The sequence below is a fragment of the Lepidothrix coronata genome, unplaced genomic scaffold (assembly GCF_001604755.1).
Source record: "Lepidothrix coronata isolate B3197 unplaced genomic scaffold, Lepidothrix_coronata-1.0 Scaffold186, whole genome shotgun sequence".
Classification (NCBI taxonomy): Eukaryota; Metazoa; Chordata; class Aves; order Passeriformes; family Pipridae; genus Lepidothrix; species Lepidothrix coronata.
In genome coordinates, this window is record NW_016690366.1 from 1,356,153 (window position 1) to 1,381,294 (window position 25,142).

The window sequence follows — 25,142 nt, forward strand, 5'->3', positions numbered from 1 at the left end:
GCAGCCCCCGGCCCCGCACGTAAGTAGCGGCCCAGCGGCGCCTTTGTGCGCGGCCCCGCCGCAGGTGAGGCGGCCCCGCCGCGCACCTCAGCCCGCAGCCGCACCGGCGCTCCCGGCCGCGCCCCTGCCGGGGACAGCGCGGCCGCGGCCCGGCCCGGGGGCCCGGCTGGTCGGAGCCCCGGGGCCGGGGGAGGTGCCCGGGGGGGGCCGGGCTGGGCCGCGGGGCTGCGCTCGCCCCCGCGCAGGTGGCGGCGCGGGCGCGGCTCGCGGTGACTCCCCCGGGCCAGGGCGGCGGCGGGCGCTGAGACCTCGGGCCGGATGGAAACTGGGGGCGATGCCAGAGCGGCACCTCGGCGGGGCGGCAGAGGCGGCGGCCGTGGCGGGGTTCCAGCGACTGCCGAGCCCGGCGCTCCCCCGGCTGCGGACACCGGCGTGAACATGGATGGGCCCGGCGGCGGGGGGAGTGGGGCGGCCGCGGGCACGGACGCTTCTGCAGTGCCGGGAGCCCCTGGAGCGCCCGGGGCCCCCCCCCCGCCGCCCCGCGGCCCCGGCTCCAGGGACCCCAAGCTGGTCCACCAGCGGTTCCTGCGGCGGAGCGTGGTGGATTCGGACCAGGAGGAGCCCGCGTTCGACCTGCCCGAGGCGGAGCACCAGCGGAGAATCATCCTGCTCCCCAAAACCAGGAGGATAATCGCGGAGCGGGCGAAGGCGGGGCAGGGGGCGGCGGAGGCGGCCGGCCGGGAGGCCGAGCCCCCCGGGGAGCCGCGGGCAGCGCCGGCCCCGGGCAGCGCCGCGAGCGCCGAGGAGCAGAAGGAGCCTGGCAAGGATGCGGAGCGCAGAGAGGCGCAGGATGCTGGCAAGGACCAGGGCAAGGCTAAGAAAGAGGAGCCCGAGGAAGAGGCTGACATGAAAGCCGTTGCCACCTCGTTGGATGGCAGGTTCCTAAAGTTTGATATTGAACTCGGGCGGGGATCCTTCAAAACGGTCTATAAGGGTCTGGACACGGAGACGTGGGTGGAAGTCGCTTGGTGTGAACTGCAGGTAAGACCAGCTGATCCTCCTGTGCTTTTTTTTTTCTGCCTTATAAGCCGGGAACTAAGGGCACCGTGCCGGTATCATCCAGAGCGGCTCAGCCCTGCGCAGCCTTTATGGTCACCATCGCTTAGGATCCAGTGTCTAACTATAGCGCCATATCCCTATTGGCTCGGAATCTACCACCTTATGTACACTCCTCCCACGCTTAACCCGCTCGGCCCGGCGCTGCTGCCGCCGAGGATGCCGCGCTGGACCCGGCCTGGCGCTGGACCCGGCCTGGCGCTGGACCCGGCCTGGCGCAGCGAAGGTCACGCGTGGCGGCCCCGGCCGTGGGAAGCGGCCGAACGGAGCGGGGCTGCCCGGCCCGGCCCCTGCCCCTTTGCCGGGCAGCAGCTCTGCGTTAAAATGACAACGGCCGCCAGTGCGTTTTCATGAGCAAAATTCTCTTTTGCTACAAATATAAATGCACTACGGTTTCATAAAGGGTGAGAAGCTGCTCCCCCCGCCCTGACCTGCCCTTTTCTCTGCCGTGAAATTGTCGGTGTTGGCAGCTTCTGGTGAATCAAACCTTCCAAAGGGCCCCAGTGCTTGCCTTTTTTTAGGCATCATGTGCCTAGTGCTTTGGTTAGGTTGAAGACCTGTCCAAATACCTTTAGAAAGGAAGATTTTTACATAAAAGTTCTAGATCTTCAGATTGAAGTTATATCATCCAGTAATATTTAAAGTAATCCTGTAATATCTAAAGAGAATGAAGGTTTAGATACTGTCTCTCGCTGGTTTTTGCCTTTTGCTGCTACCCCGTTCTTGGTGATTTTTGTATCCTTCGGTAAAAACGACCATAGTACAATGCTTAATTTTTTCCTTGTGAAGCTTTTATCGTCTGTTACCTCACTTTCATTGGCATCCATTTGAGTGAGACCGATCTAAGAGAAAAACCTAGGACAGACTTTTTTTTTTTTTTCAGTCTGAATTACCTTGTAATTTAGGTGGAACTAGGCTTAAATCATAGTTACAATTTGGGGTCTTTAAATTCCCGCTGGGTGACTGAGCTTTATGGCCTGCAAGAGTTTGAGAGTAACGTGGAAATAAGGGGATATAATAAGTCTGAGCTCACGATTGTTTGTTTATTTTTTAATGTTGGCCCAATCTTTGTAAATCACTCCTGGCTGCCTAGGATAGCTGGGGATAGACGTGCAGCCACGTTCCCTGATGATTTCATTACACAACATAATCATAATTCACTGCAGCACCGCTCCCTTAATAAGAATTATGGGGAACACTTCATAACCGTGCATTGCCGGTTTTTATTAGACAGGGATGCAGAATGGGAGACAATTGCCTGGCAAAGTATGGTGGGCTGGTGAGAGGGGCTGAACCCCTCTCTCCCCCAGGCTGGCTGGTACTGCAGGGTTTGTGGGGAAAGGGGAGAGCCTGAGGGATTGCCAAGGGGGTTTAAAAGAGGGCTGCTGGAGGGGAGCCTTGGGGCAGGCCTGGGCTTTGTCTGGCTTTGCTGGGAACTGAATTCTGAGTGTGTGAAGCTTCTGCTTCAGCAGCCTGAAATCCATGAGGGATGGTGATTGGGATGCTATCAGAGGGTTGGTTACCCGTAGGAAGAGTCCAGTGCTGCTCCTCTGTCAGTCCCTCCAGCCCAGCCCCATCACTGCAGAGCCATGGCAGGGATCCGGAATTCAGCACGGTGCCAGGCTATCTTAGGATGCTCTGGCGGGGGCATGTATTTTCAACATATTTTCTGTAACAGAACAGCTTTAACGGCCAAAGCCTGCCAAATGTATTGGAGAACACTGCATGAAAAACCCAGTGTCTGTGTCATGTACACCTAAGGAAGAGCCTGGGAAGGGAAAACTGAGCTGTGAAGCTTACTCACCTGGTGATTGGCTTTCTTGTTCCTATTTACATTTGTTTAGGAATTCTTGAGCTGACTGCATGTGAAGAAATCTGTATAATTCTCCACTGTCAATTAGTTTCCACTATATGTGCTTCAGCTTGAATCAGATAGGTGCTAGATATTTTCAATTTAATACAGGATTTATTTTAGGCCTCTAATTATGGAAAGAAAACCATTGTTTGACTCCTTTAGACATATTGGTGTGAATCCTTAGAGGAAGGCGGGGGCTGATGGGTCTCCTTAAGCAGTGCTGTTTGCAGGTTTGGGGGTGATGCCAGAGGCCAGGTAATGTGAGATAGTATGGGAGTGTTGAAGCCACTGGGTTGGGAAAGCCTCATTGAATGACAAAAGCCTTTAACGACCACGAGATTAAAGCCTGTGCCTCTGGGCTGGGTTTGCATGGAGGAGGCAAAGCTGTGAATGGCTGTGTTGTCTCCGGCTTTTTGACTTGTAGAATACTCTCTAAATTCAGCAAGGGAATTTTGGGGAAAACATTCAGAGGGTGCTGTCAAGTAATTCCCTTTATTCGGGGGATTTTTAAACTTTTTTTTTTGTGAGCTGTGCCGGTTAGATACACTCGGGTTTGTCTCTTCCTCTTACAAATTACAAGTTCAGCTATAGGTAGCAGAAGACTGAGTGGAAGCCATCATATCAGCACTGTGCTGTTGGAGACAAAATGCCTTCCTCTGCAGCCTCACACCGTCAGAACCCAGCCCAGAGCGTTTTTGTGGAAAAATTGCAACAACCTGTACTTCGTTTTTCATCTGGAGATGCGCTTGTGCTTGCTAGGATCGAGCTGGGGAGTTACAGCGAGCGGTGTTGAGGTTCCACACAGGCATTAATCCCCTGTCCTGGCTCAGCGGTTTTTCAGCCCAGTTGTGCTGTTGCCTGTGTGTCTGTCTTTGTCTGTCTGTACAAAGGCCTCGTGAGCTATTCTTGTTCAGTGGCTTTATTTCATTGAAAACGTGGCTTTAGGCTGCAGAACTGAAATCGTGGCTCTGATTAGGGCAGGATCCAAGCGCTAACCAAACGATCTGGGCTTTAGACCTGTCTGAAGAGGTGAAAGCTGTAGCTGAATTCTAGCTAGAAAATAAGGTTATTGTTCCTTCCTGAAGCTGAAGTGCCAGAGCAGGATTAGTGTGCCCTTGCATTTTGGAAGGGTTTGCATTCTAAGGTTTTCAGCAGCTATAATTAATTTTAATTGGTGGCGTACAATTGCTGTGTGGTGAGGCTTCAGCATAACAGTGTTGCAGTGTTGCACTCCTAAGTAAAATGTTGGGTCATGAATAAGGAATACAGGCTTTGCCAGTCGGCTGCTGGCAAGCCAAATATTCCTTTTAGTTAGATGAATGGTTTCAAAATGCCCATCCTATTTCCCTTTGGGAATATGTAGGGAAACTGCGAAGAGTCAGACCTGGTGCTATCAAAGGCAGAGACCTCATTCTACTTTACGGTTCTTGCGTGGACTGTGAATACTGAGATTGTATTTAATTTTAATTTTCTTTGTTGAAAACTGTGGAAAGGATGGGCTGTCTCATCCTGCTGTTGCAGGGAAGTGGGAAATGCCTGCTGGTGATCGCCACAGGGAAGCCAGGCTTTTTGTTCTCCGCCCAACACATGGGTAGGGTGTAGGATGCTTGGATGGATGCTGGTTTCTTCAGGATACTTTATGTTCAGGTGCTCGGTGAGACAAGGTGTGGGGTCCTTCGGGGCTCCCTGGGGCTGAGCTCGGTTCATGTGTTGGCTGTTGGAGGTGTTTGGGCAGCTGTGTAGGAACGAAAGATGAGCAGGGGTCAGTCCTCCTTCCCCACCCAGATAGCTGAAATTAGAAATCCAGGATATTGGAATAGCTCTGCCAACATTTTCCAGTGGCCACCAAACCAAGGGTTTGTAATGGTAAAACCCCAAGAATAGGCATGCTGCTCTGAGGGGGCAATGTCCAGCCCCTGCTTCCCACCTCCCCCCCCCCAGCTTTTCTGTGGGCTTCTGGTAGTTCTGGTGTAGTTCTGTAGGAAAAAATTACCTTTAAAAGATAAGTGTTTTAATTCATAGTTTCATAGCACTCCTTCCCTTTTATGTCACTGCCAGTCTCTCCAAACTGCCTGAACCAAAGGGAGAAACACGGAAGTACGTTGTATGTTTGGAGTCACTCAGTTATTCAGGAGCTTCAGGTTTTTGGAGGGCATGTATCTTAACTGAAAATTAAGTCCTAAATGTGGATGTGTTTCTGGACATGTCTTATATTATCTATCCCCATATTAACACTGCATGTGAATCATGTGAATTTTCTTGATCTCAGTTTTTATCCCTTACATGAGAAGCTCACCCAGGTTGGCTGATAGCTGCCAGATTTTAATGTGGCATGAATGGTCTAGAATTACAAGATGAGATTAGACTTGGATTTAATGCAAGGTGAATAAAAAGGGCATTTGAAATAATTGATTCTAGACCTAAGTGAATTTGCTAATTTTTCTTTCTAAGGCTGATAATATTTCCTTGAAGCAAGATTTCAAGTTTGAATGGGGGAAGGGAGGAAAAGCTATTTATTTCTAAGTATGCTGTGAGGGAAGGCTATGATCCCTATATAACTTTTACCTTAAATTTTTATGCAGTGTCTTTCATCTTATGCTCACTTAGAAGATGTGAAGTGGTTATTTAAAGAGACCAAGGATCGTGGCTTACACCGTTTTTGTGTAAGCAGATATGTTAGCATGGTTAAAAGTGCGAGCCAGTAAAATGGACAGTCACTTTGCTTTAGCTGGCAAGTCACTGCTGGAGAGATTAATGATGTGGAAGAGGGAGGATGTCCTATTGCCCTGTATCAAAATTCCAGGGGGTTTCTTCCTGAAAAAGGTAGGAACTTTAGGATTTGGTCTTTTGTTAATGTCCTTGCTGGCTGGCAACATTCATCCGATGTTGAAATAGTAACTGGTCACTATCTGTGCTGGTAATTTGTTGGCTGGGTAAACTTTGTAGTGTAAATGAACAGAATAATTTAGAATATCGTTTGGGGAGAAGAAAGGAGGGAAGGAGACTGTGTCTGACAGCTTGAATCTGATATTACTGTCTGCTCATATTCAGTGAACTCTGAGACTAATTTTGTCTGTTTCCAGTTAATTTTTGAGATAAGTGACTTCTATCTAAATGGAAACAATTGGTTTAGCTGTGCTTTACAGTGTCAGTGTGGAAGTGTGTGCCTGTATCGCTGCTGTTTGTCAGCAGAGCTGCTGCCCTGGCATGGAGAAGCAGAACAGGGATATGGGAGTGAACTATTAATAGACTCCTTCTCAAATTCAGTAAATGAAATAGAGCTGGGTCAAGCTTCACATTCTGCTTGTGAATTGCACAAGACTCCTTTCTTTTGCCTTTGAGCACACTGTGCCTAAAGGGAGGTTGTGTGCTCTGTTAATTCTGGCGAAGTTCTTCACGCTCAATGTGTGGGTCCATTTACCATAAGAGGAAATGACCTAAAATCAGAACTTCAGTGTAAAGGATATTTCTGGTCCCTTTGGTCATCTCTTATCCACAGCTGATGGGGGTGTGGAAAAAGTTGATGTTGCAAGCTGTCACCTTGGTGATACTTGCACTTGATAGGCAGCCTGACATGTGTAACATGTTTACACTGGTGGAATTGTCCTGTGTCAGGGTGTAACAGATTTCCAAGTTCAGAGGCAGTGGTAAAAATGTCCTAAAAGAAGAGTGGCAATAGTGATTTAGTTGTTGATTACTGGAGTTATCGGGGTTTTGATGGTCTGAATGATTAGAGATGCTGCAGAGGTTGGAAAGGGTGGCTCCTGGGTGGGTGGAGGGTAGAAGCCCTACTGTAAGGGTCAGGTGAGAAGGGATTGTTGAGGAGGGAGGTAGGGATAAACCTCTGTTGCCTCAGGAACCTGCTGCAGTGGTACCTGTGGGTTTGAGCACTGAGAAGTTTGATTTTTGTTAATTTTTTTTTTTTTTTTGGGTTGCCCTGATATGGCTGTTGATGGCCAGCAGCAGGACACTTACCTGTGTATGCAGTAGGCTCTAGGCTAGGTCTGCCTGGCCAGAAGACATAAATATAAACTAAGTGCTGATGTGTGATCCCTGGACAGGCTGAAGGCATAAGGAAAGGGCAGCCAAAGGCGTGTCACGCGAGCTGTGACACTTGGCACCGGGCTGGGAGAGACCTCTGCATTGCACTGGATCAGCAGGGGCTTGCAAAGAGCAGCTGGAGAGTATCTGAAAGGGTCATGTGGAGGCAGAACTGGTTTTCCTCATGTTTAAGTTTGTGTGTGTGAAATTGAAGTTATGTTTGGAAGTGTCTCTCTTTCCCTGGAGTGACATTGGCCTGTTAGACAACGTGGGTGCTTATCCCAGGATTGATTTTGATGTGCCTGAAACCCAGCTTGGCCAGGAAGGGCAACTTGGGGGGTTTTCCTGGTGGGGTTGAGAAGTCAGGTAAACACAACCTTCATCCAGGTCCTTTCTATTCCTATGTAGCTCTGAAAGGGGGGAACCAACTTCCTGCTTTCCTGCTGCCCTCGTGCCTGCTCAGACACTTGAAGTCAGCCTTCCTGCCAGGAGAGCTCACAGCCCTGTTCTCCACAGCACTGCCTGGCTGCAGCTGCTTCTGCCGGGAGCCTGGGCCGGTACAAGAGCACTCAGAGCTCTTTATAAATCCAATTTCTATGTAAACTACAAAATAGAGCCCCTTTCATGTGGTAGATTGGCCCCCTGCTCTGGAATGGACTAATCTGCAAACCATAAGCAGTTTCCCATATCCCCAATTAAAACTTCGTTATCCTCCAAAGGGATCAAGTCCATACCTCCTTCTAGCATGATGCTTATCCCAAACAGCACGCTTGTTGGGAATTTTGTGCATTCCAAATTACCTGCATAGCTTCTGAGGGGTTCTTTTGACTTTCGCCTTGCAGATGTAAAAGACACTGGGAATTTGGGGCAAGGAGAGGATCACAATCCTGCTTGTCCTCCCGTGTCTCCTGCCATCACCTGTGTTGTGGACACAAGTTGTCACATGTCACTCGAACACCTCTAAGCCTTAGGAAGCTCCTTATTTCCCAGCCAGCTGTCTGCAGGGACAGACTTAGGCCGAGTTTTAAATCAGCTGGCAATAAATGTGCTTTGAAAACTTTCTGGAGCGACTCTTGTGTGATGTGCAGGTAGTGGGGGATGGTGATGTCCTTTCCACTCATTCTGTGAAAGAAATTGAAGTAAACCTATAATTGTACTTACCTTGAATTTTATTTTTTCAATGATGCTCCCTCTTGGTCTTCAGTGGTCTTACATACTTGTTTTTTCAGTTCATCATCATCCCAAAAATGCCTTTTTTTTTTTTTTTAACAAAAATTATTATTACACCCACTGGAAAATAATTTTGGTGTATAGTGCTAATACAAAATGGCTGTGTAATATAGTGGTTAAATATGCAGTGGGAGTAATGGGTAAAATAAAATGCCACATTCTGGGAATGTACATCTCATTTAAACTATCAAGGAAGGAGTAACTGAAGACCTAATACCATCTGTTCTCCAGTTGTTTGCTACAGAGGGATACAAGCCACTTATTCACAAACTCTGAGGACAACAGATAGGAGAAGGCAGGTTCAAGTAACACTTGGAGAGTTCTTACTTGGATATTCTTCATGAATTCAGTCTGATCTTCATTCTTGACGTTTTTAAAGGAAAGTTAAACACACTTGAAATGGTATTTGATCCTATCATGAATCTCAGCACCACTTTACTACAGTTAATTTGAGTTTTAATGTAATTTTTGGTTAGATAAGTAAACTTAATGGCTTTGATTCCTAGTTTGTTTTTTTTTCCAAGAAAATGAAAACCTGAAAGGAAATGGGCATGTTTTTGTTACACACAAGTCTTTTTTTAATGCTTTTTTTCTGGGGGGGGGAGGAAACTGTACTGTAGTTGGATACTAAATTGATCTTTTTCAGATTCTGAAAGTCCTGCTGTAGTCCAACTGTCTTGACTGCCTTCTTTTTTTATTATGATTTTTTTTTAGCTATTTCTGTGGTTTTGGGCAGCTATCTTATTTTTTCCATTAACTTTTTAGCAAAGGGCCTTGGTAAACTGTGGTTCTGTACTGAGCACAGTAATGTGATGTTCTGTGTATTCCTGAATTAACAGGGCTCCTCCAAAGACCAGTGTCAGTGTGCTTCAAGTGCTTAGAACTGCCTAAAACCCAGTCAGACTGAACAGATGGAAGAAGGTTTTTTTTTCTTTAGCCGAATAAAATTTTTGTCTATATTCCCTAAAATAAGGTTTTATTACAAAGAACAGATGACAGTTGGTCACCTCATCTATTGAGAGCCAAGTATTGATTTTACAGAAGCAGCATAAATCAGGCACTGCCTCCGTCTGCTTCCGAAATGAACATTCCTTTCTCTCAGTAGCACGTGCTTGAAGGATTAAAATGGTGTTTATTCCAGATTTTTATACAATAAGCAGCTTTTTCACGTTGCCTTTCCTGATGCTGTGTGGATTTTTTTTTCAGTTAGAGCAGCATTTCAGGTGCCCCATTGTGCTGCTGGAGCTGACCCAGCTGCGGTGCTTCAGTGAGCAGAATCAATCCTGCTGGTAAAGTAGAACCCTGTGGAAGGGGGGGGATCTCAACATTTCCAGTGGGTGTAGCTCGTTGCTGCAGGCCTCTGCTGAAACATCGGAATCGGTTTTACAAGAGTAGATGTTTACCAGATATTATCAAAATAGGTTTGTTTTGTTCCAGGCTTTGCTGATTAATTAAGGAAAACAGCCGTGGTTGTGTGCATCTGAACTTGTTTTGTTTCTCTTTCATATCAGGGTATGTTTGGAGAGTTGTTTAGATAATAAAGCAAGTATTACACTAATGAAATGGACTTGCTTTTCTCTCTATTATAATAACATTTATATTGCCTTTGATTGCTAGTGGAGGATGAGAATATAAAATCACAGGATGGTTTGGGTTGGAAGGGACCTTAAAGCTCATCTTGTTCCACCCCTGCCATGGGCAGGGACACCTTCCATTAGCCCACGTTTCTCCAAGCCCCATCTTTGGCAAACACAGTCCTGACCAACATGGAATGGTTTGCATGTGCTTAATGTTGTCTGTGCATAGAGGAAAAATAGCAAAAATACACAACCACCTGTGTTAAGCCTCAAGATACAGGACCAATGAATTGGGAGGAGTGACCTAGAATGACTGCTCACATTCCCTCTGGGATCCTGCCTCTTGGGTTGTGTTCTCCCTCTCTGGAGTCTTTGCATGCCCTTCTGGGGATGCAGCAGCAGTCCCACTGCCCTCCAGGCTACTAACATTTTTTTTCTTTTTTTCTTGCATGAGTTGTGATAACTTGTGTAACATCTTTCACCGACCTTAATGAGTTTAAAAAGTCATTGTAGCAGTTCAGCCCAATTGAAGCCTGTGATCTGCAGGAACATCCAGCACAGGCAGAGGGGGGTGAGTGAGAGGGGGAATATAATGTGATATTTGGGAGTTGTTTGTGTTGTAAGAGTCCTGTTGGAAGCTCTTGTAGCACCATTCCCAGGAAACAAATGGGGACTTTTGTGTAACTTACCTTTAGAAACAATAAGAGGAAAGCTTCTGCTGATAGTCTGCTTATCCCTGGATGTGTGGCAGTCTCCTGAATGGGATGAAAGTTATGGAAAGCAAGTTTGAACTATAAATTCTTTTAGGCTGCTGGGAGCTCTGAGCCCCACGGGTGTCAAGTAGCAGTGATTCCTTGGTCTTTAAATAGAAAGCTCACTTTGGAGTCTCCATTTAAGACCTTAAGGCTGGTCTTAGAGCAACATCAGGCATTGAGAGATAAACTTGGGCATCTAGGGCAGTGCCCCCTTTACCCTGCTGGTAGGCACAGGGCTGTGTTGGCTCAGAGCAGGGAGCCAAGTGAGCAGGGGCTGGTGGGGGAGGCTCCATCCAACACCTCCATCTTCAGCCACAGGAACTGCTTGGGAGGGAGGTGAGACCTGGGGTGAAACTGCTGTCTGTCTAGCAGGCTCCAGTGTTTCCTCTTGGGATTCACTTACCTGAGAATGGAAGACCTTGCTGTTTTGGAGGTGTGAAGCTGCAGGAGGTGTGCTCCTCGCTGTTCTCTCAGCTGCAGTAGTTTGGAGGCTTTGGTAAAGGCTCCAGTGACTCCTGCAGATGTGAGGGGAGCTTGGAATGAACCTCCCCTGTGCATGGCCATCATGGGAGGGGAGATGGGCAATACCTCTTCTAGGTGTCGTGTGAGAGGAGAGTGGGTGCCATCACCCAGCTCTCTCTCCATGTGGTAGGTGTGCTCTTTGAGGAGTGGCTGAAGAGTTCATTTCTGGGTCCCAGCTGTGTTCATACACGAGGGGGGCCACATAACTGAGGCATTTGGGGTGCATGCAAGAGGCTGTAGCCTCACCTTGAGGAAAGGCACGGAGCCTTCGTTGTGCTGACAGAAGTGGCTGTCAGGAGAGTGCATTTGGACCCACGTCAATTTTATGCCTTATTTTTACAGTCTCGTGTTAAATTAAGCCAACTGGATAGATTCCCACGTGATACAGGATACTCCTATGAAGGCATGCTGTGGTTTCCTCTAGGCTATAGACAACCCTCTGAATCCCTGTCTGTGGAAGAGGATTAAGCCTTCTTTTCAAAGTATAGAAAGAAAAACCTCGTAGCAAATATCTGTGGTTGGGAGAGGGAAGCGAAGCATCTTTTTAATTCGCTGGAATAATGACAGCTATTTTGTGAGGGTTTTGTTTTTGTGACTTGACTGCTTGAATTCCTGTCCCCACTCTTGACCACTCTGCCAGAGCCCATTCCCATTTATTCCATTGCCAGGAAATAAATACACTATATCCACACTGGGGCTGCTGACATGGGAGGCTGGGGTGACAGGCTGACATCCCTTACCATGAGAAACAGTTAATAGTTCAGAAGTGTGTGAGCAGGATGTGTATCTGTTCATGTAGATGGATCCAACATGACAAGTTTTTAACCACTGAAGCTGCAAAACTATTAGAGACAGCAATTCTTCCCTTAAGTAACACTGAAGCATTTAATATAGCTTCATTTACTGAAGTATGGGTATACTTATTTAGAGTTATCTGAGCGAGAAGGTAACAAGCTCATGTTCACTCACCTGTGGGCTTCAAAGAAAGCTTCACTATACAGCATTGTTTTGGGGCTTTTCTGTGTGAAATGGAACATTTGGTATGATGGAGCCTGGGCGTTCAAAAGCAACTGTCACAAGTCGGGGGACGGAAGATGTTTGACTTTAGCCACACAAATATTATCTGGATTTTCTTTCCTTTTTTTAGGGGGAGGATGTTGCTGAACAGCAACCCTGTTTATAATGACTGTTGCTGGGGGGTGCATTCCATGTTGGGAGGGAAATTCCCAGCATGGAGATGGAGATGTTGATGGAGAAGGATGGAAACTGCAGGGTCTGTGTCTGGGGCAGTTGGCTTTGCCTGAGCAGGACACCACAGAAAATACACACATTCCTAACTCAGGACCTGAAAGGTTACAGGGTGCTTCATCAGCCCCTTTCTGTGTTCCTTTGGCATTTTTAGAATCACAGAAGGGTTTGGGTTGTAAAGAACCTTAAAGACCATCTCATTCCAATCCCCTGCCATGGGCAGGGACACCTTCCACTGTCTCAGGTTGCTCCAAGCCCCATCCAAGCTGACCTTGAACACTTCCAGGGATGGGGCAGCCACAGCTTCTCTGGGCAACCTGTGCCAGGGTCTCACCACCCTCACTGCCTTTTTAGGGAGGCTTTATTAAAAAAATGGGTGCTACTTCATAGAAACTTCCCAATAGGCTTTTAAAAAGCAGTTTAAATTCTTTTTTTCTTCTCATTCTTCTTCTTCCCTGTCTTCCACCACTCCCCTAAAAGTTACAAGGACATGGTCCTGCTCTTAACACCTTCTGCACTGCCACAGGGTATATACAAATACACTTTTTTCTCATCCCTTATTTTTCTTTGGAGGATCGTCTTCATAATCCCATGGAATCATCTCCTGTGATTAATCTGATGAGATGCCATTTCACCTGACAGCCTTCCAGTCGTGCAGGGTGTTTCCTTGGGCAGCTGCTTTGTGCAGCCCCGAGACCATCAGTCAGTGACAGCTGGGACAGCATCTGGTCTCTCTGAACATCATCCTTATGAGCCTGAGATGGAAATCAGAATTTGCAGAGAAACAAAGGAAAATGGGGTGGCACCTAGTGAGACAAGATGCAAAAGCAGTTTATAAGCTTTGTGCAATAGTTGTTTCTGGTTCCTAGCAATGACTGATGCCTGTGGACTTTCTGACCACCTTGTTGATGCTTTGGTGCCCCAGTTCTGATGCTGCAGTTACTGACTTAACAGTCCCACATGCTGTAAATGCCTTTTTAAAAAACAAGCTTTGATAAAGCTTATATATTGTGCATTTTATGCATGCTTTATCTCAATATCATCTCTGCTTTTTAGAGGTGAGATTGTAGTTTGTGATTTCTGTCATTAAAGCCATTAAAACCTTTCCACAAAGCTAATTTCTGTGTGCAAAAAGAGAGAATGATGTAATGTCTTATGAACTGTGACCTTTGTGCCTTAAAAAATGTATAGGGTATGTTTCCAAATGGATTTCTGTCAGCAGGGTAACTAATGAAATCCTCTTGCAGTTTGAGCCCTTGGTGCCTAAAAGGATTGTGAAGTCCCTGTGAGGCTGCTCTGACAGTTTGGTTATTTCTGAAAATGCCCTTCTGTGAGTTTTACAGCTACCAGGATCAGGCTTTTGCTGCAGTTTTGTGTTCAGTGGGGCCAACTAGAGAATTTCTCCTTCCCTTTTATATCAAATTTCCTGAATATTGAAAGGTGCTTTGTTTCTGTGTGCCGCTACCATGATTTACTCACTAAATGTATTGTGGAACTTATTTTCCTGAAGGAACAAAGGCTGAAAATTAACCCTTGAATATGTTTTTGACAAGTGCTAGAAATAACAGGAAGGGATGAGATTTCCTACTATTAAAATTACACAATGGTTTGGGTTGGAAGGGACCTTAAAGCTCATCTCATCTCATTCCACCCCCTGCCATGGGCAAGGACACCTTCCACTAGACCAACTTGCTTCAGCCTGGCCTTGGACACTTCCAGAGATGGGACAGCCACAGCTTCTCTGGGCAACCTGTGCCAGGGCCTCCCCACCCTCACAGGGAAAAATTTAAAAGAAGTCTTGCTCTTCATAAGTTCATTAAGTCGATGCAAGACACCAATCTCCCAGTAGTTTTGTGTGTATTTTTCTCAGAGGATACACATTTCAGGGTCAGAATAATATGTAATCTGTGATACAGCAGAATGTTTAATTGTGTTATTGGAAAAATGGTTGGACTGGTTTAACTGGAAGATCATCCCCGTGCTGAAATGTTGATTACTCGCAGAGGTCTAAGACAGCCAGAGGAATAATTGGTCATGAAAGCCTGTTCACCTGTTTTAAGGTGCTCAGTTTAAAAAAGGAATTGAAAAGGCAGCATACTGTCTGTAAGGTGCTTGTGTCCCAGAGTTTTAACCCCCCTGAGCCAGATTTATGCATGTTTCAATAAGCACTTTATCCAGTCTGTTTTAAACATGCAGCATATTTTGAAATGTAATAACATTCCCAGAGCAGCAGCTTTTATTCTTAGGCTGCCCTAAATTACCATGCAAATTTACCTACTTTAAAAGGCACTGCTGGTAGTGGAGTGATGTGGATGGTGGCAGAATCTTGCACGGTTAAAGTGAACACACAATTTTTTTTAATTGGTGAGAGATGTCAAAAGCAACACTCTAACTGTGTAGAGGATACAGGGCTGTGTGAGCCTGGATGGGAGCTGGAATCCCCACAGAGGAAAACAGTGCAAAATCAGCATATTTGCAAGCATGTGTATTTTTACAGCATAGCCAGAGAGAGTTGGTGGTTCAGGGGATCGACTTCTTAACCTTAGGTATGGAAGTGAAAATAGAGATTCACATGCTTCCCTTGCTTTTCAGAGAATATTCCAGTAATTCTACCTTTCTTTATGAATTAATTCAAGGAATGTTGTACCTGCTCTCTGGCTTCATTTTGTGGTGTTATGCCTTGTTCAACGGCTGGCATGGGATAAATCTGGGAGCAGCACTACGAGTGGAGGGGGAATTCTTGAAGGAATGGCTGTGAGGTGATTTGATTTAGGTTGCTGTGGTCTTACCCCTTGAGTTGCCATTTTCGTGGCAAGTGTTTGCCCTTTGTTTTTTTGGGCTTTGCTTAGGACATGTCCATGAGATGGATGGGAGAGTTCCTTTAAAAAGCCACGTGTGTGCAGTAGTTATCATAATACAGATAAAATGTTTATACAGGTGAGGTAAATACAAGAGTCTAAAATTGTCAGTGTCCTCCTAAAATTAGGAACTCGTAAATGAGATTATGGCAGTGAGTATTATTCTTTGTTAAAAGGCCTTTTGAAGTAGGTGGGGTTTGAAAATTAACTGCAGCATGTGGCACTCGTAATTGTAGTGGAGTGGAGCAGGTACCTCTGGTAGGATGAATGATTTAAAAAAAAGGTTCAATCTTCTTTGGTTTGTGAGTTCTCAGGTGCTTTCTTTAAAAAATACCTGGAGTCATTCAGGTGGATTGTGAACTTGTTAGGTGGAGTTCTACCTAAGCCTTAGTGTCTTTATGCTGCAACTGGTATATCAGCTTTCCCTTAAGTACTTTGGGATGGTGATCACTGGCTGTCGTACTCTAAGATGCTGGAAAGTTAAGAAATTTGGGGTTTAAAATGAAATTGCATCCCCAAGGAAGGCTGTGCAAAAGCTTTTGTTTCATTGTGGTCCATGAACTTTTTCGTGGAAGTTCTAATTTTGAAAGCTCCTGAAGACAAAGCTTTAAAATATTTTAAGTAAATCACTTTGTGACTGTAAAGTTTTTCTTCCCTCTTCACAGCGTCTGGTGTTTTCTATGGGATGATGTTCCACATCTAGATGTTGATGTTTTATCATTATTATTATTACTTTTGTGATATTCAAGCCACTGAGTTTCACGGAAATAGGCTGACCCTTATGGCAGGACTAATCCAGCCACCTGCTGCAAGAAGTGCTTTGCTGAATCCTTCTGAGCATCCTTTTCTGAGATCTACAATTTAACTCCAACTACTTGGAACCTTTTGGGACTCCAACTTGTACTGTTTTAATCTCGTAGGCTAAAATAATCTACAAGCGTTGGAGTATTTAGTGTATTTTGAGTCTTGTAGACTATAATAGGGATACCAAGTGGGTATCCCTGTTGTAAAGGAATCCTAATTTAGTGATGTCACAGACAGTATTTACAGGATCTTACCTGAATTTTAGTCTTGCAGACTAAAAATGCATCTTTCAGAAAAAGAATGCTGTTTGCAGTAAATCGCGTTCTATTTGTTTCAAGAGTGCTAACACAAACTGAGTGATCTTCAAGAACTTTCTCACCTAGAGCTTGATGAAAACTAAGCTTTTGTCCAGATAAAAGGCTCGGCATAGTGTGCTGCTGGTGATGGATCCCCCGGGAGGCTGCCCACAGCTCGAGTTCTTTGCACTGCAGCAGAGAAATGCCACAGATTAGTTCTATAATCAGGTTAATTGAAAGAGCAGAAAGGGGTAAGGAGAAATTTGCTGCATTTATAGTTGAGGGGAAGAGTGTGAAGGGCTGATGTGGCCCGTGCTGTGTCTCAGTGACCAGCAGCTGGGGGTGCAATGCTGGGAGCCAGTGCCTGGAATCTCCTTTAATAATATAGTTTTTACATGTATATTATTACAGTGAGAATTAATGTGGCGTTTTTTTTCCCATGGAAATGTCTTGGGAGAGAGGACTGTGATAAGAAAAATCTCTTTAGCCAGCCTTGTCTCAGTTTTATGGGAGAAAACTCCTAGACTCTCGCACTTGAATTTCTCCTGCTCTAGGGAAGGTGATGGGAATTTAACACAAAAAAGAAACTACCCTAGGGTTGTATTTTTTTTTTCTTTTAAATTTCAGTAGGTAAGGGCATTCTCACCCTGTATTTCCTGATTCCTTTTAGAAGCTGCAGATCAGGACTGGTCTTTTCCCTTGGTCACCTCCTTAGTTGAAAGTTGGAAATAATGAATCATATTCCAGAGCCTATGAGGTTTTGAGAAAAAATTGGTTGTGTGTATTCATTAAGTTGCAGAATCTTCTTTTCATGTGAAATGTCTTAATATTGTGGTGCGTGGACTTGGTGTTTTGTTCTTTTAGGGCTCCAGATCTGTCACAGCAGGACTGAGTACTCCCCTTGGTTGTCCATAGGGTTCACATCTGGGAGATTTGTCAATTGAATTTGTAGCCCAAACCTCTGCTGACATATTTGTTTCCTATCCTATTTTTTTTCTCTTACATTTGAAACCATTTTTATTCAGGGTAGTGTTCTGAAGGACCTAATGTAGTTAATAGGCTTTCTAAAAAAAAAAAAAAAACCCAACTAAAACACCCCACTGGGAATGAAAGGTCATCACAGAGCTTTTAATCTGACGTCCAACCAAGCAGCCGTGGTATTTAATCCATCCTTCCCTGGAACAGCAGCCAACATTAAAAGCCACAACAAGAAAATTATTACTTACATCCTCTTCTCAGTCCAACAGAACGTCCTCTAAACTAACTCAGGTGAGCCTGTAGTGGCTTCCTTTCAATGTGGTTTGGTTTTTTCTCTAAGTTTCTAGTAAATAATGAGAGGCTGCCTTGGTTTACCATGATAACTTGCTGGCTTCATCTATTTCTTTCCAGATAGTTGTACTTACAATGAGTGTCCCCACTGTAAGGGATTTCCATTACTAGTGCTACAGAAAATGTTTATTTATTCTGAAAAGACCTATTCCTATAATTTCTTCCAAGTTCTATTTCAAGCAGTTAAGCTCTGCTGAGTTGTCTCAGATTAAATGATGTTTTTTTGTTCTGGATTTAAGTGCACACCTATTTTTTAAAGAGCTCATGTGTATTATCTCCATCTGTTTTGCATATTTTTTTAGGTTGAAGCATTCCTGAATTTTTTTCTCCAGAACCTGCAAATTTAATTGGGTGAGGAAATCTTTTCCTCGCTTTGCATAATAATTTAAACAAACTATTGTGTCTCAAATCAAACTGTTATTATAAAGAATGCAAGGTGCATCATAAGACTTGGCTGTGCTATATAATACTCTGTAGTTAATGAAAAGTCTTCTGTATGAAGTTAAAGATATGAAAAAGGCTCCGGGTAGCCCTGTGGGCACTGCTCTCCTTTGCTGTTCAGGCAAATAGAACTACAGAAACATTAAGGTTGGAAAAGATCTTTAAGGTCATCACGTCCAACCATCAACCCAGCACTCACACCGTGTTCACCACTAAACCATGTCCTCAAGTGCCACATCCACGTGTTTTTTTAACAGTTCCGGGGATGGTGACTCCACCACTGGGCAGCCTGTGCCAGGGCTGAACAATACTTCCCATGAAGTTCCTCTTGTCCTGTCTCACTTGTTGCTTGGTTTGTTACCTGAATAACCCGTTACCGGAATAACTTGGGCTGTTTGGAAGCAGGGGATTGTAACAGAGCCTCTGTGAAAGCACAGCTGCAGGTCAGGCTGCCACTGGGGCCTTTCCATGCCCTGCACGGGTTGTTCCTGCAGAGGCTGTTCCTCGGTCCCTGTGCTGTTGAGGCGAGAGGATGATTCACAGGACAGAGTTCCTAATGTTCCTTCCTCTCAAAACTGACGTGAATGTACTTGGGGAAATGCGGTTAAAGCTGATCTTGGAGAGCTCTCTCTACACACAGAGGCACAGTTACATAACCTGGGCATGAAGGACAACAAGTGCTGTTGTCTGCAGTGAATTGTAGGACAGCGAAGCTGAGTGGTTGGGAACAGCCAGCTCGGCATTCCACACCAACACACAGGGAGAAGGGAATGGGATTATCCCATTCCTTTGTTTGTTTGATCCCCAAATGTTTGCATAATACTCAGTGCTCTTTGGGCACAGCAGAGGGAAAATGCAGTTCAGGAAGGAGTTAATCAAGGTGTTCAGATGAGTGTCAGGCACACCAGGGCTTTCTGCCCGGCTGGTTGGCCCATGGGCGGGTTGTCCTGAGGGCGCTGCAGTAGCCTGGAACCTGACACACACCCAGCTGGTGTCAGGTTGAATTTGGCCACTGCTGCAAATCACGTTTCAATGATCAGCTGTTTGGTTTGATGTTTTGTTTTGTTTTGTTTTGTTTTGTTTTTTTGTTTTGTTTTGTTTTGGGTTTTTGTTTGTTTTGGTTTTCATTTGTTTATGTGGGTTTTTTCTGTCAGTGCAACAGAAAATTTAGACGGCACTCCAAATGTTTTCCCTGGGAAGATAAAGTGTATGAATGGATGCTCTCAAGAAGAGTGACTTGGGGCCTCAGGAGGCCATGGAGGGAGGAGAGGAAGGAGGGGTTGAGATGTGTCAGGGTGGATGGTTGTGGAGAGGGACAAGCCTCCAGGTCCGGAGCTTTGAGCAACATGCAGTCAGGGCAGGGATGCCGTTCTGTCCCCTCCTGGGATGTCTTGAGTCCTGTCCTGGCTCCTTCACCTAAGCTGGAGCTGGCCTGAGTCTTCTGTGTGAGATGTGGCTTGGAGGATTTCTTCCCTCTGGGTAGGATTTTGCCAGAATTACTCTCTCTCCTTTTGTGTTATGTTGGCAGTGAATCCTGGAGAAGGTCTGAGCCCTTTCTCTGCCTTTTGTGTGGGATGCAGGATCGGTTCTGCCCTTCAGCTGCTGCTCTGGGCAACACCTTTTGTGTCTGCCTGGCCACCTGCCTGGCTGTGTTGGGCAGGGTCAGCAGGCAGCACATGCACAGAGCAGTGGGGCTGGGAGGGAAATGCACGGGGTACGGATGTGAACACGACCGATGGGAGAGGAGGATGCCCAACCTCCTCTGAGGTGTTGCTTTAGAAGGGGTGTATCTAATTGGGATGTGTGAGCCTCTTCAGTCCTTTCTGAGAAGCTGTTTCTGTTGAAAGATTAATATCCCAAATGCTGCAGTGCCTATAGCCTTTCCTGGATTTTCCTTCTAATTGGGGTGCCTTGTCCTGTGGTTCTAAGGCAAAGCAAGTGTACCAAGAGAACTGGAAGTTTTTCCAGAAAGTGGATTAGAGCCGTATTGTGTTCCAGGTCCCACAGGTAAACTAAACCTTCAGCTCAAAGTTTGAACAGCCACGTTAAGTTCAGCTGGTGGTGAGCATTGCAATGCTTTTCAGATTAACTTTAAATAAGAACCTGTGGAACATCTGCTGAGTCTCTGCTCTTCCCAAAAGTGGGTATATGTGTCAGTCAGGAATTGTGAACCATGAGCCCTGCTCTCAACTGATGTTCCTGAACCTTAATGTTGGGCCTACAAAATGTTGGGCAATTCCCTTGGATCACTGACCACATGTTATCTGGTGCAAACCACTGCAGGCACCTCACTTCAAGGAAGATGTGAGAAGGACTAGTCCTTCAGATTCCAGCATCTAGTTACAACAGCACGCAGAGATCTCAATAATATCTGAAAAAAACCCTAAACACTTAAAGGAGGAGCTGAATAAATGGTTCTTCATGACCACCATGTACAGGCAAATAATTAATGGGCTCAAAATGAAACTAGAGGCATGCAGTTTAGAGAACAGGGAGACCTGTCCAGCTAAGAGCAGTTAGGCATTGACAAATATTCCTTGGGCAGGCTCGCTGGAGCTGTGTGCAGGTCTTTCAGGAATAATTTAGAAATCACTGCTCCTATCTTGGAGCAAAGGCACAGACTGGTGATATTTCCTGGTGACTTCCAGACCCACTTGCTGCAACTCTCTTACTCTGTGCCATGGCACTGGCCACATACTCAGCGTCACAAGGTTTGCATTGACATTGATATGGCCAGTCCTGCGAGCACTGTTATTTCAACATGGTTTATATAAGTTTGGTTTAGTTTGGTAAGGAGCCAACCTAAACTGGATAGTCATCCCATCTTTAAATTGAGCTGGAAAATTCTGTTTGCCTTTATTTCATTAACAGTGTGTTGAACTGGTTTCAGATCATGTAAGTTCAAATAACAGCCCAGCCAACAAAAATCGTCCCCGTTCTGCTACAGAGGAATCAAGCACCTGAGAGCAGCAGGGACTTGTCTGGGTGCAAGGACTGCTCTGACAGTTGTCTTCAAGAAGGAAGAACATGTCATGAGGGGCCACCAGAATGAGTAAGGGAATGGAGAACCAGCAGGGCTGGACCTCAGCTCGGTTAGCCCGGCAAGCCAAGAGGGATGTAATAACTGTAGAAAGGCAAAGGGAGGGAAAAGTCACTCTAAGGAGGAGAGCTGTGAAGGCTAGAGGATGAAGTTGGCTCATGAAGGAATGTATCTCAACTGGCTTTGAGCAAACTAAACAAGGAGGAGGAATAAAGGTTTAGCACAGCTTTGCTTTAGGAGTTACATGGCAACAATTCTAATTGTTTTAAGTAGAAGGTTGCTCAGTTTATGAACAAGATTGATTATCTGGCATGTCCTGCACTTGACCTTGGATGTTCTCACATAGGAGGCTTTCACAAGAAGAACTCTTCTTGCTTGTCTCTTTTCTCAAAAGTCAGGAGTATATTGTCAAAATTTTCAGGTTTTATCCAACACCTTCAAGGTGGAAACTTCAGAGAGAGAAACATAAAAAACCCACCACTTTAATTTGTAGATCTTGGGTTTTTTTTAATTGCTCATATTGCTTCTGAATTGCAAGTTTTTGCTCCCTTTTTTTTTTTTTTTTTTTAAGATATGTAGTATCCTGAAGTTGGGTCAGGTTTGCAACTGCATGAATCCTTGAGTGCTGCAGATACCTGTAAAAATAAAGATTTGTGCTTTCCAGATAGTGCTTCCTATTTAAAAAAAACAGGATGAAAGGCTCTTATTCTGCTCGTGAGCCTTGGTGCCTCTCAGGTTGTGCATTTGCACTTTTTTTTGTAAGTTTGATTTTTGTTGTAGTTATAGGCTGGAGGCTCAGAGTCAGAAAACTCACCCAGGTGTCTGATGCCAGGGGAACCTTGAACTTGAGAGCAGAGATAAACTAATGTGACCTGATGGTGGTTTATCCAGCACTGAATTTCTCTCTGAACTGTTTTTAAGCAAAATGTTGTTCTGTGCAGGTAAAGTGTCTGCCTTGCTCAGCAAGCAGAGATGATCACGGTGCTTTGGCAGCCTCAGAGCGTGGAGCCAGCACGGGGAGAGGGGCAGCACCAGGGCATGGTCTTGCTGTTCCCCTGGGGTTCACCTTCCAACCCAAACTGATGAGGTCATGCAGGAACTGATTTTGTCATCCTTGCTTTATCAAGCTTCATCGTTATGGCCGTGGAGGTGATTGTAGAGTGTTCCCTGTAGATGTTGATGTTTCCTGCTGTCTTTCTGATCTTGTTCTAAATAGCTTACTTTGTGGTTTTTTACTTTTTTTTTTTTTTCATGACAGAGTTGGAACAACGTTTTCAGTCAGTGTTTCTGTGACTTTAATTTGCAAGAGTAACTGCACATCATGCAGAATCCTGCAGAATGAAGGAGCCTTTTCTTGATACTTTCTAGAAATGCCGTGTCTGGGAGCACTCGCCAAGGTCGCTGTTTTTAAGGACACCATCTTCCCGAGGATGGTGTATCGAGTGTCTTTGCTTCTTCTGCTCAGCGTGATCTGAAAATGTAGAGCTGAGGCTGACCCTGTCAGAACATCCTTGGTGGGTTTTGGCTGTAGGAGATTTCAAATGTGATGCTTAAATCTCCAAAGCAATGAAGCGTTAATGTGTTGTTTTTCTGCAAAACCTCATCTCTGGAGACCGGGTCTGTTCCTGCCTGGGTGCGTATTTAGCGAAGCAACCAAGTAAATAGACTAGAAGAAATCATTGGTTATTAACTTAAGGCTGGTAAAGAGAGACAGTGGTAATAAGGAAGGAGAAGCTAATCTGATTTGTTGTAGTGGTAAATCAGCTCTAAATCGGTTAGCTTAGTATCCTTATGTTGAACGGGGTTTTTTTGGTGAAATAATAACACTTCATTGGAAAGGATATTAGATTATTACTGTTTTTACTAGGCGTTATTTTAACACACAGTATGGTTTCTATAAGGACACAGAATGAGTGTGAGTTTGCCCTTCTCCCTTTCTGTCTTTCTGTCACAGTGATATGTTTGCTTTTCTTTCTTCTAAAGCCTTGATAGAGCCCAAAATGAAATGGAAATGGTATTCCTGTTGTGGCCAAGGTTTACAGTCGTGAGCCATCTCATCAATCACACCTGCTTTCCTTCCAAATGTTTCCTTTGGCAAGAACATCTGTTGAGGAGAATACCACCGATCCCTAGGGCATCATTTTCCATATGCTCCCATTTCAGGATAAAATTAAACCAATGGACCTTGACTGGTTTTCTTAACCAAAAATGGGTCCTTGTACTTCTGCTAGCAGAACATGAAGAGTATTATTTAATAAGGGCATGAATCACTTCCACTGGTGCTCTTCTGGAGAGAAGTGCTGCCTCAACGTGACTGGAATCGTTCTTTGGCACATGAAGGCAGATGGTGTTAAACGAGTCAGAGAAGCGTTGTATGTCCAATCTGGTGCTACCTGGCTTACTAACAGGGTGATGATTTGTAGGATGGAGAGCTTGGAGGTATGGTTGCCTCCAGGAGGAAGAAAACAGGGCTCCTGTCCATTTCCTGCCAAGCGAGTAGAGCTGTCGAGTGCCCTGATTTCCGTGGGCATCTCCCCTTGATGCGTCTGTACAGTTTTGCTTAGGAAACTGGGGGCTCCCTGCACGATGGGCAGGGATCTGAGGTGAGTGGGCAGGCTGTGCTCAGACCAGCTCTCAGGTGTGGGTGTGTCAATTCACTGTACACACACAGTAAGTCCAACATGTTCTGGGAGACATCACTGCCTGTGTGGGGATAGTCCTGCAGGGAAACCGTGAAAGGGACAGCCCAGATGAGTTCAGGCTGATGGTCATTTCTCTCTGCATCTGTCTCCTCCTGCAAAATTGTGACCTGGCAAAATTAGCATCCGTAAAACCCTTTGTGGTCCTGGTGTGGCTGAGAAGTGAATACTAAGATGGTGCATGGTATCTATAATAAAGCTTTTGTATGAAGGCCCAGAAGTCCCTGGCAGCTTTCATGAAGTAAAGCCCACTGATAGAGTGCATGCACAAGAGGATAAACAACTGCCCAGTTGCACAGTGATTATTTTTTTTTAATGTGTTTTCTGAAATTTTCAGTACCTCCCTGCCAGCTACACATCAGTGTGAGTGGAAAAGAAAAGCACAGACTGCTGTTCCTGGCTTAGGTTGGACTTTCAGGTGGACTGAAACTGAGGTGTATGCTTTGCACTGGGGTACAGTCCATGGCAAGTGAGCATGTGGCCTTGGGTTTTCATGTGCTGATGAGTTTTAAAGGCAGCTCTGCCCTCTTATGTAAGCTTTTAAGGCATTTTCATGCCTTATTTTTGCTATTTATCATGGTGTCTTACCTACATTTCCTCTGCAATTACACGAAAAGAATATATTGTGAGAGTTTGGATGGCATTGGGTAAGTTATTGGGGAAGAATTGATGACAAGACACTTCTGATCTCTCTACTGATGAGTTGAATTAGACTCAAAGACTTAAATTAACTCATCCTCCTTGTCTGCTGTACCTTGCATTAATCCAGGTCTTGCTGAAATCTCTATAGAAAATGTGTAAAGAAATAAACTATAAAAAAATTAATTCAAAGACCAGGTGGTATTTTTAATACATCATTTAAAGGCCTGAAAATATTAAAAATGAGAGCCAAAAATGCTTATGCAGAGATGCTGAAATCTCTTCATAGTGCTGGTTCACAGGGGACAGACAGTGTCCCTTGAGAAATTCTGAACAAAAGAATTTTATGCAAAACACACCTCACCACCTTCTCTGCTTTCCCCAGGAAGCTTTTGCAATTATTCCTGGTGACCGTTTGCCATCACAGAATCACAAAATATTCTGAGTTGGAACAGACCCCTCAGGAGCATCAAAATCCAGCTTTTGGCTGTCACAGCACAGCCCCAACAATCCCACCCTGTCCTTGAGAGCATTGTCCAAACCCTCCTGGAGCTCTGGCAGCCTTGGGGCTGTGCCCACTGCCCTGGGGAGCCTGGGCAGTGCCCAACCAGCCTCTGGGGGAAGAACCTTTTGCTGAGATCCAACCTGACCCTGCCCTGACACAGCTCTAGCTTTTCCCTCTGGTCCTATCT

General features: G+C 45.3%; 1 protein-coding gene across 5 annotated transcripts in view; it reads left to right on the plus strand.

The window, feature by feature from the left end:
* Window positions 1-318: 318 nt before the first annotated feature.
* Window positions 319-25,142, plus strand: part of WNK2 (WNK lysine deficient protein kinase 2) — a 120,858-nt gene continuing 96,034 nt past the window's right edge. For all 5 annotated transcript variants that reach the window (XM_017830978.1, XM_017830980.1, XM_017830979.1 and 2 more), the window contains exon 1: window positions 319-1,041. In XM_017830978.1, the coding sequence (XP_017686467.1) occupies window positions 319-1,041 (723 nt within the window). The remainder of the gene's footprint in view (window positions 1,042-25,142) is intronic.